Source organism: Macrobrachium rosenbergii, chromosome 59 (assembly GCF_040412425.1).
Source record: "Macrobrachium rosenbergii isolate ZJJX-2024 chromosome 59, ASM4041242v1, whole genome shotgun sequence".
NCBI classification, from domain to species: Eukaryota; Metazoa; Arthropoda; class Malacostraca; order Decapoda; family Palaemonidae; genus Macrobrachium; species Macrobrachium rosenbergii.
In genome coordinates this window covers 12,385,875-12,400,639 of record NC_089799.1, presented here as the reverse complement: position 1 = coordinate 12,400,639, position 14,765 = coordinate 12,385,875, and the positions used below count along the sequence as shown (strand labels likewise).

The 14,765-nt window shown below is 34.9% G+C and overlaps 1 protein-coding gene across 3 annotated transcripts in view; it reads right to left on the bottom strand.

Moving 5' to 3' along the window:
- The window catches only part of Syt7 (Synaptotagmin 7), a 1,055,225-nt gene continuing 1,040,460 nt past the window's right edge, over positions 1-14,765 (bottom strand). Inside the window, exons 5-9 of one of the 3 annotated variants that reach the window (XM_067102302.1) lie at positions 7,597-7,744; positions 6,715-6,824; positions 4,540-4,711; positions 3,759-3,968; positions 1-334 (exon numbers count right to left, since the gene is read on the bottom strand). In XM_067102302.1, the coding sequence (XP_066958403.1) occupies positions 234-334; positions 3,759-3,968; positions 4,540-4,711; positions 6,715-6,824; positions 7,597-7,744 (741 nt within the window). In that variant the 3' untranslated portion in view covers positions 1-233. The remainder of the gene's footprint in view (positions 335-3,758; positions 3,969-4,539; positions 4,712-6,714; positions 6,825-7,596; positions 7,745-14,765) is intronic. The other 2 variants (XM_067102303.1, XM_067102301.1) reach the window with 2 other exon arrangements.

Sequence of the window (14,765 nt, the reverse complement as noted above, 5' to 3'; positions counted from 1 at the left end):
GTAATTTTGTTTTTAGTTTTTTAAAGTATTTTTTTCTTCAAATGCCCAAGCCCTCCTAAATTTTCTTATACATCTAATGAAACCTCTTACGACCTTTCCCTTTTATATATTTTCTATATTTTTTCATAATTTTTTTTCAACATTTTTTTTCCTCTGTCAAAAGAGGTCAGAAGAGGCTTCATTCAGTAGGGCACCTCCCAGATGCAGAGGGATCGGCACTTTTGCTCTAAAGTTCATTCTGGCTTGAGACGGTGCCACTGAACCACTGTTTGTCGGGGTTTGGTGATCATGTCGCTCCAGTGCTTCGTCTCCGACGTCCCGCTGCCCGCTTTGCCTGTCGACAGACGAAGCCAGAGGGAGGCTGGTTAATATAAAGCTGTTTCAAAGTCACCTAAGTTGATTGCTACTTGGTTAATAGAAAAGATTTTTAAGTCACCTAAGTTGATTGTTACTTGGTTAATAAAAAAGATTTTTAAGTCACCTAGGATGATTGCCACTTGGTTAATAAAGATTTTAAGTCACCTAAGTTGGTTGTTACTTGGTTAATAAAACCTTTTTAAAAGTCACCTTGGTTAATTGATTGCTACTTGGTTAATAAAAAAAGAGATTTTTAAGTCACCTAAGTTGATTGTTACTTGGTTAATAAAAAAGATTTTAAGACACCTAGGATGATTGCCACTTGGTTAATAAAGATTTTTAAGTCACCTAAGTTGGTTGTTACTTGGTTAATAAAAACCTTTTTAAAAGTCACCTACGTTGATTGCTACTTGGTTAATTAAAATTATTTTTAAGTCACCTAAGTTGATTGTTACTTGGTTAATAAAAAAGATTTTTAAGTCACCTAGGATGATTGCCACTTAGTTAATAAAGATTTTTAAGTCACCTAAGTTGGTTGTTACTTGGTTAATAAAAACCTTTTTAAAAGTCACCTAAGTTGATTGCTACTTGGTTAATTAAAAGATTTTTAAGTCACCTAAGTTGATTGTTACTTGGTTAATAAAAAAGATTTTTAAGTCACCTAGGATGATTGCCACTTGGTTAATAAAGATTTTTAAGTCACCTAAGTTGGTTGTTACTTGGTTAATAAAACCTTTTAAAAGTCACCTACGTTGATTGCTACTTGGTTAATTAAAATGATTTTTAAGTCACCTAAGTTGATTGTTACTTGGTTAATAAAAAAGATTTTTAAGTCACCTAAGATGATTGCCACTTGGTTAATAAAGATTTTTAAGTCACCTAAGTTGGTTGTTACTTGGTTCATAAAAACCTTTTTAAAAGTCACCTAAGTTGATTGCTACTTGGTTAATCAAAAAGATTTTTAAGTCACCTAAGTTGATTGTTACTTGGTTAATAAAAAAGATTTTTAAGTCACCTAGGATGATTGCCACTTGTTTTATAAAGATTTTTAAGTCACCTAAGTTGGTTGTTACTTGGTTAATAAAAACCTTTTTAAAAGTCACCTACGTTGATTGCTACTTGGTTAATTAAAAAGATTTTTAAGTCACCTAAGTTGATTGTTACTTGGTTAATAAAAAAGATTTTTAAGTCACCTAGGATGATTGCCACTTGGTTAATAAAGATTTTTCAGTCACCTAAGTTGGTTGTTACTTGGTTAATAAAACCTTTTTAAAAGTCACCTACGTTGATTGCATTTTACTTGTTAATTATTAAAAGATTTTTAAGTCACCTAAGTTGGTTGTTACTTGGTTAATAAAAACCTTTTTAAAAGTCACCTACGTTGATTGCTACTTGGTTAATTAAAAAGATTTTTAAGTCACCTAAGTTGGTTGTTACTTGGTTAATAAAAACCTGTTTAAAAGTCACCTACGTTGATTGCTACTTGGTTAAAAAAAAGTTTTTTTAAAGTCACGTTAATCAATTGCTACTTGAGCCTCCATTGACAATGTCTGCTCCACAGTTGAAACTCCAACACCAGAAAAGGACACATCGTCAGTTTGTAGCTAATGTGGAGTAGCAATAAATGACACATTGTCTGGTTAACAAGACTGATGGGATAGTAATAAATGACACATTCTGTTTGACATGGCTGACTGAACAGCAATAAATGACGTTGTCTGTTTAACTAGACTAATGGAATAGCAATTAAGGACACATTGCCTGTTTAACAAAACTGATGGAAAAAGCAATTAATGACAGATTGTAGCAAATGTGGAGTAATAATAAATGACACATTGTCTGGTTGACAAGACTAATGGAATAGCAACAAATGACACACTGTCTGTTTAGTAAAACTGATGGGATAGCAATAAACTAGAGTTTGTAGCAAGTTTGGAATAGCAGTAGATGATAAACTGGTTTCTTAACAAGACTGATGGAACAGCAATAAATGACACATTATCTGTTTAACAAAACTGATGGAATAGCAAGACACACGAGTTTGTAGCAAATGTGGAGTACTAATAAATGACATATTGGCTGCTTAGCAAGATTGATGGAACAGCAAAAAATGGCAGTTTGAAGCAAATGTGGAGTAGCAATAAACGACATTGTCCATATACCATTACTGGAATAGCAATAAATGACAGCTTGTAGCAACTGTGGAGTAGCAATAAATGACTTGTTCATATAACATTACTGGAATAACAATAAATGACAGCTTGTAGCGAATTTGGAGTAGCAATAAATGAAAAAACTGGCTGCTTAACAAGACTGATGGAATAACAATAAATGACAGTTTGTAGAAAGTGTGGAGTAGCAATAGATGACACATAGTCTATATATCAACATTGTTGAAATAGCAATCAATAACAGATTATAGCAACTGTGGAGTAACATTTTCTGTTTAAGAAGACTGGTGGAATAACAATAAATGACAATTTGTAGAAAATATGGAGTAGCAATTAATGACATATTGTCTGTTTAGCAAGACTCATGGAATAGCAACAAATAACATATTTATAGCAAATGTGGAACAGCAATAAATGACATTTTCTGAGTAACAGCACTGCTGGAAGAGCAATAAACGCCATGTTTGCTTGACAATAATACTGAAATAGCAATAAATTACATCTTGTCTTCTAAGGACTGCTTTATACTTAATCTTGAAGAGCAACAAATGACCTTTTGTTTTATAGTGACGATTAGCAATAAATTACATTGTATACTTTAAGAGTAAAGTTAAAATAGCAATAAATGATACACTGGCTCATAAAAGGCAAAGCTGGAATAGCAGTAAATGGTACGTTGTTAGTTTCATAATAAAGCAAAGGGTAAAAACCAACACATTATCTGTTTAATGGGAAAGCAGAGTATCAACGAATCAATCAGCTATTTTTAGCAGTGAATCTAGTATAGCAATAATTCATACCATGTAAATATTTATAATATATATATTTTACAAGAACTTTTCTGATAGATGGTTAAGAAACTATGGTGATTTCATGATAAATATAAAAATATTCTTGATTTGCAATGATGGCATTAGAACAAATGTTAATGCAAATACACATAATTATCAGGGTGGTTGTCAATAATAAAGGTGATTTTTAGAAACGTATGTCTAGGGGTCCACTAAATGTATCTTCGTTTCATAAACTTTAACTTCCCTTTGGCAAAGATCTGTCGTAAATTGTGATATTATAAAGAAAGAAGCTTTATAACAGGCTTATTAAACTTGATCATCTTTGGTTTCTAGTTAACGGCAGAATTGTGAAGTGCAAAACAAATACGTAAATTTCTAATCGACCTCACCAGTATACTTTTTCCCACACTAAATTCACCAACAACGGGATTCTTACCGAGCATAATCTTGCCTATAGCTTCATTTCTGCCGACTTTGTCGTGATCCATGATAGTGACGTTCAGCTGGCATTCTCTGATTCTCTCCCAGGGGACGTCGAACATGACACTGAAGTGGAACTCTGGGTTTAGTGTGCAAAACTGAACCTCTGACTTCTTCTTCTCTATTCGCTTCTCGCCGAAGTAAAGCCAAACTTTCACGTACGGATCTGGAAGAGGAAAGGGCTGGTGAGAGCTTGTTGACTATGAATACTGATAACAAAAAGACTTTTCTTTCGTATATGAAACCAGAAACCTTGGGTAATATATATGTATAATGTCTGTCAAACAACATGGCCTGATTTGCCATAAATACCCTTGGTCAAAAGAATGTTTGATTTATAATGCCTGTCTATCAGATATTTCTTAATGTGAAATAAATATCTTCAGACTTTGGTATGCCAGACTTATCTTAAGTCATAAGAATGTGTTTATTTCCGTTTCTGCATATTATTTTGAGCAACCCAACATGCAATTAATATTCTTAGCTTTAAGAATGTGCCTAAGCTGAATTTGTTATACATCACTGTTTACCAGTCTCTCTGACCTGATTAGTCACATAAGCAACCAAAACTGACTTGCAATCAATGTATTTCATCCAAATAATGGTGGCACGTTTACGGTGGTACATCTATCTTTGACCCAGCTGACCTGATTTGCCACTCAATCAACCAGACCTGACTTGCAGTTAATGTATTTCACACTGAGAATGGTGGGCGTCTACCTTTCATCCCAACTGACCTGATTTGCCATTGATATCCTTGGCCTTAAGATTCCTGCATTTGATGACAGTGAGCGTGAGTTCGGATGTCGAGGGCTGATACATAAGCGACGCCAGGATCTCCCCACATTTGTTCTTTTCCAGGGGTCGGAGAGCTTTCCAGAATGTGTTGTTCTTCTCAGAAAAATCGACCTGGAGAAACGGTGACAAGTGGTAAATTTGGAAATGGCCTAGCTTTAAATGGGAAGATGTCTACACCGTTCTATTTTTCAATCTACGTTTATAGTTGGGAAATCATTTTACGAGTTTATTCGTGTCTATGTGTTCCCAACTTAGAACACGCCATCGATTAGTGTACATTACTTTATACATATGTTTCGATGCATACATTGCTATTCAACTTCTTTTATTTTTTCTTTCGTATTATGCAATGTAGGATAATAATTTCGTCTTCTTATTGCAAGGAGCGCATGCGTGTATATATACATACATATATATATACATATATATATATATATATATATATATATATATATATATATATGTATATATATGTATATACTTGAATGTATACGTCATTAAAATCTACTCGAAAAACTCGACGTTCTCATATGAAAAACAACAAAAAGTGAAATGCTATATCTTATAACGGAATAACCGTACTCTCAAGTGTGTTGCTGTAAAATAAACCTCTGTTCTCTAAGTATCAAGTTATCTGCCAATTACTTCCCTTCAAGTATGTCTTCTGGAAAAGTAATTCCTAAAAGAGTATTTTTCAGTGTTAACTGAGAACATTTGTGAAATATAAATCAAGATATTTAAAAAAAACACTCGTTTATGGTATGACAGTATAATTTTCATCGTTTGTGGCTGTGCACACAATTCTTTCGTAGATAGAGAATAAAAAAAATCTTTTAAATAAAGACGTCCAAATGATCCATCTACTCAGCAGCATGTATCCTGTTTTGTAGCCATTTTAATGTGAGAGAACAATTGCAGAATTTGTTCTCCAAATACACACACCTGATTTTGATAAGTTTTAAAGAGGATGGTACTCTAAAACAATGATGAACCAAGATGCAAGCATCCAATTTATTACTTCCAGATATGTAAATGAAATAAGCCAATAAAAGAAACTATACAAATAACAAAGTTTATTGATAGTCTTAGCCTTATACTGCAACACATAGTAACAGCTACTCAGTGTATTGATTACATGTTCAACTGACCCTATGGCAGCCCTAGTCTATGTTCTGTATCTTTCTCTCCAGTACTCTTTTAAAAAAATCCGTGTTTCATAATAGATAACTCACCTAAAAGTATCTTTCATCCTATTGACCATTCATATATGCTATTTTCGGACACTGAACTTTCCAATACGTTTTGCAACGAAAAATTGTTATAGTTATTGTTTCAAAAGTCCAAAAACTTTTTGTCAACATGTGTTTAAAAATTATCTTGAAAACTATACAAAAAATTTACCTTCAAACACGACTCAGGTTAACGTGGACATCAACTGATCCTAAGCGACATCTCGATCTCGAATCTACATCAAGTGACATCATCTTAATTTGTTTAATAACATCTATCTACATCAATCTTCAAAGACAACTTTTGGATCCCATGTCACCCAAAAGACAGACGGACCGTCGTTGCCGCTGATTTCTATCCTTCCAAGTTATGTAATAAATGTCAGAAAATCACCCCTAAATTATCATCCTGTCAGGCTAGTCCTATTTCCATTTTCCATCCTCCACCGAAGTGGTTTAGTGTTAAAGCCTTCACTCACTTCAAAGGTTCCCAGCCAAGGCCTCTCGAGCGGCGCCTGCCAGTGCTCAATGTAAAGGATTTCTTACCTGTCACAGAGATGCTGCGTTTCTGGCCTAATACACAGGTATGTGACCTTCACCTGAGCAACCCTCCCTCCCACCAGCTCGCTTTTTTTTTATTACCGGGTATAGAGGAAAGTGTGGACGTAAAGGATTTCTTATCTGTCACAAAGCTGTTGGGTTTCCGGCCTAATACACAGGTATGTGATCTTCACCTGGGCACCCCCTCCCCCCCCAAAAAAAAACCATCAACTTCTTTTTTTACCTGGTATAGAGGAAAGTGTGGACTTTTTCCAAGGCTCCTTACCTGAAGCAGAGGTATTTTTTTTTAATCTTGTATAGAGGAAAGTTTGGACTTTTCCTTACCTGACACAGAGGTATGTGGACTTCCCCTATTGAATCGTCTCGTGAAAAGCGATCGTAGTCAAACACGTGGAGGTGTAAAACACGGCTTTGGAGTTTCTGAATGGGAAAACCTGAGGAGGAAATTGATGTTGTTGTCCATTTTAATTCTACAATATTATTTGTGCAGTGTTTAAACACGAAAACAGCCTGTCGACATTTAGATATTTAAAAAAAATATTGATTCAGTTATCCACTTGTTAAAAGGTTCATACTAATAACTATGTTCTGGACTTGATTCGGAAGAAAAAGGGATATTTTTTATTGCTCTGATTCAGAAGTCAGGTTTTGTCAGTTTCTGAAATATTTATAATTCCACCCCAGTTTTTGATAGATTTCATGACGTATGAAAAACCAGTAAAAAAACACTTCTAACAGGATAAAGAGATAAAAATAATTGTAGTATGAATTAGGGCATAAAAAATGGACTGGCAACAGAAATTAATGAGCTAAATATATTTCCGCTTTCCTTCATTTTATGGACTAAGACTCTCTCACACACACACAAACACACCCACATACACACACACACACACACACACACGTGAACAAGCTCAAGATACACGCATACATAAGTTTTTCTTTATCACCAAACACCTTTTCCCACTGAGAAAGGTGACACCAAGCCACAGTTTTCTCGTACGTAACAAGTCACTAAGTGTCTGGGGAACCCTTTATCTTGACTCCAGCTGATTCGACTGATGGGTGGCAGCTCTGGATATAAGGAATCATCCTTACGAATGAAAGAACACACATACACACGCGCGCGCGCGCGCACAAACATACATAACGGTAGGCACGTATGGTCAAGCTGTCACATCAACATAAACAAAGATGCCGCCTCACCTTCGAAGTAGAAAGTTTCGTGCCATTTCGGATGGAGCGTCCGCCGTTTGATCTTTGTTTCCAATTTGTGTTTTTTATCTGGTAACAGTGTCACGCGGACGTATGGATCACTGGTTCCACTTAAATCCTTAGCCGGAAGTTCCTTTGCCTGAAAATAAAACGGGTCATTAATGTTCTGGTAAAAAATCAATTATTAGTTTTTGGGAAAGCAGTCCACGGAAAGTTTGGGTAAAATTAGTTTTGCAAATGATCTGGGGTCTCCGTAAATTAATGGCATATTCAGGTCCAAAAAGCAGTTTTGATTTTTATTATCATACACATGGCTGTGGACCATACATATTGCTTTCTTTTCTATTCCTTCATTTTTATATCTGTATACTACAAAAGAATTATCATACCCGTAGTAAATGGAAGAATAATAACACATGTACACGGACTCACACACTATACAAAGAAGTGCACACACAAATATATGTATATATATATATATATATATATATATATATATATATATATATATATATATATATATATATATATATATATATGTGTGTGTGTGTGTGTGTGTGTGTGTGTGTCCTTGTGGAAGCTTAATCTGGCATAAGACAGTGAATCATGTACAACAGTGTACAATGACTGTGTAAACTTTATGAATAAAAAACTTAATCAACAAAACAGAATATACTGTATTACATTATATGTATAACTATGACAAAATAAGTGATGCCTAACTCTCACTCTCACACTCTCTCTCTCTCTCTCTCTCTTCTCTCACAAATGGGACAAATATATAATTGTGTGTTGATGACGTAATGCAAAGCCTTGTTAATGACGAAGTAGAGATTGTTATACTGTAAGCGTTTTGATGAGGCGTGTAAGGCTACAAGTCTCTTGATGATAATTCAGTAGAATATTCAGCTTTGGCCGAGCCTGGAACATTTCTTTCTCTTTTCAAAGAATTGAGATGTTCTTGCACAGGTAAAAAAAAAAAAAAAAAATTGGGGTGATCGTACGAGTGATTTCTACAGGACATATTCCATCATTTAGTCACTAAGACTTTGTGCAATCTGAATATCTACGTCAGTCATAGCTGATACAAGAACAATGAAGTACAGAACCTGCATATGTTAACATACTTTTTAATATCTGTTTAAACAGCAGCAACTCCAATATAAGCCATGACATTTCATAAAAGATATTTGGGATGAGAAATGAAAAGCAAGAGAAACAGATTAAATTTTAAGATAATGCAAAACCTTGCACAACTAAAGCCATCCTCAGAGAGAGAGAGAGAGAGAGAGAGAGAGAGAGAGAGAGAGAGAGAGAGAGAGAGAGAGAGAGAGCGCTAAAAGGCCGTAAAAGAGATGTTTGGAGAACGATCGAATGGAGTGTCATTCGTCTTACAAAAAGCCTTAAATAATAATTGAGAGTTTCATGAAGTGGAACGGAATTAAATAAAAATGTGACTGAAAAAGTAATGGACGATAAGAACAATAAGAACAGTTATTTCGAATAAGAATACATTACAAAGCCATGTACAGAGGCGAGACGACATATAAACAACGCAGGATAACAGAGAGAGAGAGAGAGAGAGAGAGAGAGAGAGAGTCTGAATCTTGCACACGTGGACGCCTCCTGAGTCTATATAGGTCGGAGGTCAAATTTTCTTTAGCCCGCCCGAGTCTTTCCACTGCCTCCTCCTCTGCTTCGCTCAAATTCACGTCTTATCCACAGCTACTTGAAATGTTTTCCCCCGTTCGACTTGAGGGGGGTGGGGATGATCTTCATCGGCTCGAATACAATAGTTCACGTAAGATAGGCCTAACGCTAGATCTGGTTTTAATTCTGGTAGAGCAATTCACTTACTGTAGTACGATAGCTGCTGGGGATGTTTCAAAAGAAAATCATCGTCTTCTGTTCGTCTGTTTTCCTGTTTTAACAGCTACGCCCGTCTGTTTATTTATCTGTCTACCTGTCTGTCGCATTTCCGCCCCGTGGCAATTCTGCTCTCTTGCCTTCTCCTCTCATTATTCCGAACATCTTTCCTTCTCCTTTGAATGCAAAAAACGTCTCTTCTCGCATCTCACAAGCACGCAGTCTGGTTTCTCAGTCTTTTGTTTAATACTAAAAAGACCCCTCTTCTTCTTCTTCTTCTTCTTCTTCTTCTTCTTCAAAGAAGGACTATTTTTATCGCCTACCGCGTTTTACAGCCTGCCCCCGGCAGCGACGATAGAAATAGTTTTAAGCTGTGTGAATGTTTTAGTTTTTGCATGAAAGGCATCGGATAAAGGTTTGGAGACAAAAGAAAAAAGAGAGAGAGAGAGAGAGAGAGAGAGAGAGAGAGAGAGAGAGAGAGAGAGAGAGAGAGAGAGAATCATTACATCCTTAATTTTCCCGATACGATTACCCTCGTAAAAATAGATTTTCAAGAATATTGAGCGTCAGCTTGCTTAGAGAGAGAGAGAGAGAGAGAGAGAGAGAGAGTTAACGCACCAACTGGCGTGACTGTAGTAATGGCCACTGGAGCCGGAGAAACAAGTGAAATGACGTCACAAAAACAATGAACAGTGCAACGAGAGAGAGAGAGAGAGAGAGAGAGAGAGAGAGAGAGAGAGAGAGAGAGAGAGAGAGAATCAATGCACCAATGGCCACTGGAGCCGGAGAAGACAGTGAAATGACGTAAAAAAAAAAGAAACAGCAGTGCAACGAGAGAGAGAGAGAGAGAGAGAGAGAGAGAGAGAGAGAGAGAGAGAGAGAGAGAGAAAGAGAGAGAGAGTGGGCTTCACGTAGGCTCCGTAATCCATGGAGCCAAAATTCTCCAGTGATTATTAAAAAAAAAAAAACTCTTACATAAATCGTTGATGTACAACAAAGCCAATGTTTGGACAGCCTTAAAGATGCAGTCAGGCAATTTCCACTCTGGCTGGAACTGACTGGTTTGCTGAGAGGCATTTGGCGTTGCAAAAGCCAAGGCCATTGACACAAAGTTCACACTCATTATTCATAGGCACACACGAAGGTGAAAGGTTACCGATTGTGTGCGTAACATGAGAAGGATCGCTGACATGAATGTCACGAAGGTGAGAGAGAGAGAGAGAGAGAGAGAGAGAGAGAGAGAGAGAAAACAAATGCAATTTTAGATTATAAAAGTCAGTGCATCAGAGAGAGAGAGAGAGCAAATGAAATTTTAGATTATAAAAGTCAGTGCATTGCATCAGAGAGAGAGAGAGAGAACAAGTGAAATTTTAGATTATAAAAGTCAGTGCATCAGAGATCAGAGAGAGAGAGAGAGAGAGAGAGAGAGAGAGAGAGAGAGCAAATGAAATTTAGATTATAAAAATCAGTGCATCAGAGAGCGGGGAGAGAGAAAGAAAATGAGAAAGGGGAGTGAGAAAGAGTGAAAAAGCGTATTAAACTTCGCATAAAATTCTGTGTATCAGAGAGAGAGAGAGAGAGCTAACAATTTTAAGTAAAAGCAAGAGGAGAGAGAGAGAGAGAGAGAGAGAGAGAGAGAGAGAGAGAGAGAGAGAGAGAGAGAGAGAGAGGAAGCGCGCGTTTGAAATCCCTTCCTTTGAACAGATGACGGACACGGCACGGTAAAAATACGACATGGAGAACTGTTGCTAAAAAAAAAAAAAAAACGGAGAAGGAATATTTGTTTTCGATCGAGCCTTTTAATACGACGGGAACTCATGTAACTGAATATCTTCCGGATAGTCCCATCGCTTAAATGAAAGCTTGGCAAAGAACGAATCAGGTTGAAGAGGAATTCTTTTTTGTTTTTTTTAGACAAGAATATTGTCCCTGAAAACAGCTTTATTAACGATACTCTGACTAAATTAAATCGATCAGAAGGATTATTTGTATATTTTCGGTTGAAAAGTTGATGGAATGAGTATGTATTAGCAAAGTGTGTGTGCGTGTATATGTATATATATATACACATTTACTTATACACAATACACACACATATATGATTATATATATATATATATATATATATATATATATATATTTATATATTATATATATATATATTTATATATATATATACATATATATATATATATATATATATATATATATATATAAAATAATAATAATAATAATAATAATAATAATAATAATAATAATAATAATAATGGAGAAACAAATCCACAGTTATGTATATGTACTGTACATATATTTAAAGATAGATCTATACAGATTGAAAGCGGGAATCGAACAGATTCCCGAAAGCTATCTGTACGGATCTATCTTTAAATATATGTACATATACATAACTCTGGATTTGCTTCTCCATTTGAAGACTCGTGCTACTATGAATATATAAATAATAATAATAATAATAATAATAATAATAATAATAATAATAATAAAAGAATGACCAGATAAGCTGATAAGCTGATGAAGGTTTCCCCCAGCTTCCTTGAGCAAAGGTTCAATTGACCGGAAATAAAAGGGGAAGCTTTAGTTCCGTTAATCATTCAGAAAATGATGGAAAGTGGACGAAAAACTTAATGGATATGAGAGAGAGAGAGAGAGAGAGAGAGAGAGAGTATATAACCAGAATCAGTCAACAACTTCGGTAAAATGTGAATAATTAGAACTTTACACAGTTAATAATAATAATAATAATAATAATAATAATAATAATAATAATAATAATAATAATAATAATAATAATAATAATAATAATAATAATAATACTCACAGTAGCATGAGTCTTGAAATGGAGGAACAAGTCCGCAGTTGTGTATGGATACAAATATATTTAAAAATAAATCTGTACAGAGATTGAAAAGGGGAATCGAACAGATTCCCGGAAGCTCTCTGTATAGATTTATTTTTAAATATATTTGTACCCATATATAACTGTGGACTTAATAATAATAATCTCCAATACATAATAATAATAATAATATAATAATAATAATAATAATGATGATGATGATGATGATGATGATGATGATGATGATGATAAACATTAATATTACAAAAACATGAATAAACGAATGGTGAACATGTTGACTGATTCACATTCCAAGGTACAGCTGCCAAAAAAAAAAAAAAAAAAATCCAACGAAATAGACATAAAAAATAGACAGAGAAGACTCTGGAAAACAGAGGCTAATTAAGGAAGGAAGTGTTAACGAAAGCCCTTTGGAAAAACACCTGCGGAAACACCTGGAAAAACACCTACACGTGCCAAAAGTGACCTTGGAACAGCCATACATGGATCATGGAATGGCGAAGGCAAAGAACATAATTACATATTCAGCTCAGGGTAATTCGAAATCCGTTTGACGCAAATTCCTTTTTTAAAATTCCACGAAGCAAAATGGATTACTAGAGAAAAATGAATGAGCAGTAGCATTTTTTTCTCAAACTGATGGAGGAATCAACTTAGGAAGCTTATTTTTATAGAGAGATTTTTCTGGCGTAGGCAGAGAACATTTCACATTTACCTCAGGGTAATTCAGAATCCGTTTGTCGCAGATTCCTTTTTTAAAATTTCACGAAGCAAAATGGATTACTAGAGAAAAATGACTGAGCAGTAGAATTTTTTTTTCTCAAACTGATGGAGGAATCAACTTTAGAGGCTTATTTTTATAGAGAGATTTTTCTGGGAGTTGAATACAGTAAACCAGGAAAATACGGATTTCAAGAGATAATTTCCTCAGGGTGAGCTTAAAATCTACGAAACAGCCATGAATTTTAGATAAGCTTTCTGTACACATATCTGTTAGCATAGTTCACCCAAGTTATTTACATATTTTAGTGAGAGAAGGTTAATTTACCAATAATGTTTGGCAGTGACGATGCCTAAAAAACTTGAATAAATAAAACAAATATTTAACATTTAATATATTGAACATATATAAATACCCATATTTTAAATTTATCCCTTCAACTGCAGTAGAAAATCCGTATAAATGCTCTACCAAAAATTACAATTCAGTTTCACACTTCGATGACGTCTACTGTAGTTCAATGTCCTATAAAACTCTGAGGTAAAAGCCACCCACGTTTCACTTTGAGCCGAAGGGCAGCCAAGCAATAGCGCGGAGGGGCCAATTCATTAGGGAAACTGTCATTTTAGCTTAGCTTAATAAGTGTGATGGCCAGTGCCTCCCTCCTTTACATTAACTCATATATATATATATATATATATATATATATATATATATATATATATATATATATATATATATATATAATATATTTAATACAATGAAAGCTGCATAGGACTAATGGCAAACAGAGGTTTTAGAAGACTGCTCTACCATTGAAGCCATTCAACATTCGCACCTAGTGGGTATGAAGTATTTTATGCCTTTAATAAATTACTCATAATATTTTAACCGTCACACAGGTGCAACAATTTCTTCCGCGAATCATCAACAACGTCTCCTCTCAGTTTCGTAAAGATCCAGCTATGACATGATACAATAAAAGACCGTTATCGAAGATAATAGACCTCAATTTCTTCGGAACACCGGAGCGGCATTCAAGAGGTTTCAGATTATGTCATTTTACAAGATACTTCAGACTATGTCATGTCGCAATAAATTTCAGTCTATGCCATGTCACAAGAAATTTTAAAATATGTCATTTCGCAAGATCATGTCACAAGATATTTCAGACTGTGTCATATCACAAGATATTCCAGACTTTGTCATTTCACAAGATATTTCAGACTATCTTAAGTCACGAGGAAATTTCTAGTGGTCTTCTCGAGGCGATTCGATGACGTCACTGGGATCACTGAGATCATCTGAAGTACTAATGACGCCGAAGACTTCCTGAGATCATTTCATATAATGAAAAATCCTCGAATAAATTAATTGGTAAGAAAACAGAACATAAAAGACAAAAAGGGTGAAGGAAGAAAGTAATTCTAACAAGAATGCAAGAGGATCGATGTTTGCTGACACCCTTTCAATTCTTTGCCCGAAGAATTTTGTCTGTTCCATTTGAGAATTAGTGAACACCTGACTGACAGTGGAATTCAGAAGACATGAAATTTTCCTTGTCGACCTTTTAATGCTTTGTTCACTCGCCATCTCTAATAATTTCATTTAAATATCATTTAACTAAATATTTAAATCTATAATTTTATCTAAATATCATTTATCTGCCTAGTTCCATTTATAATTTTATTCAAA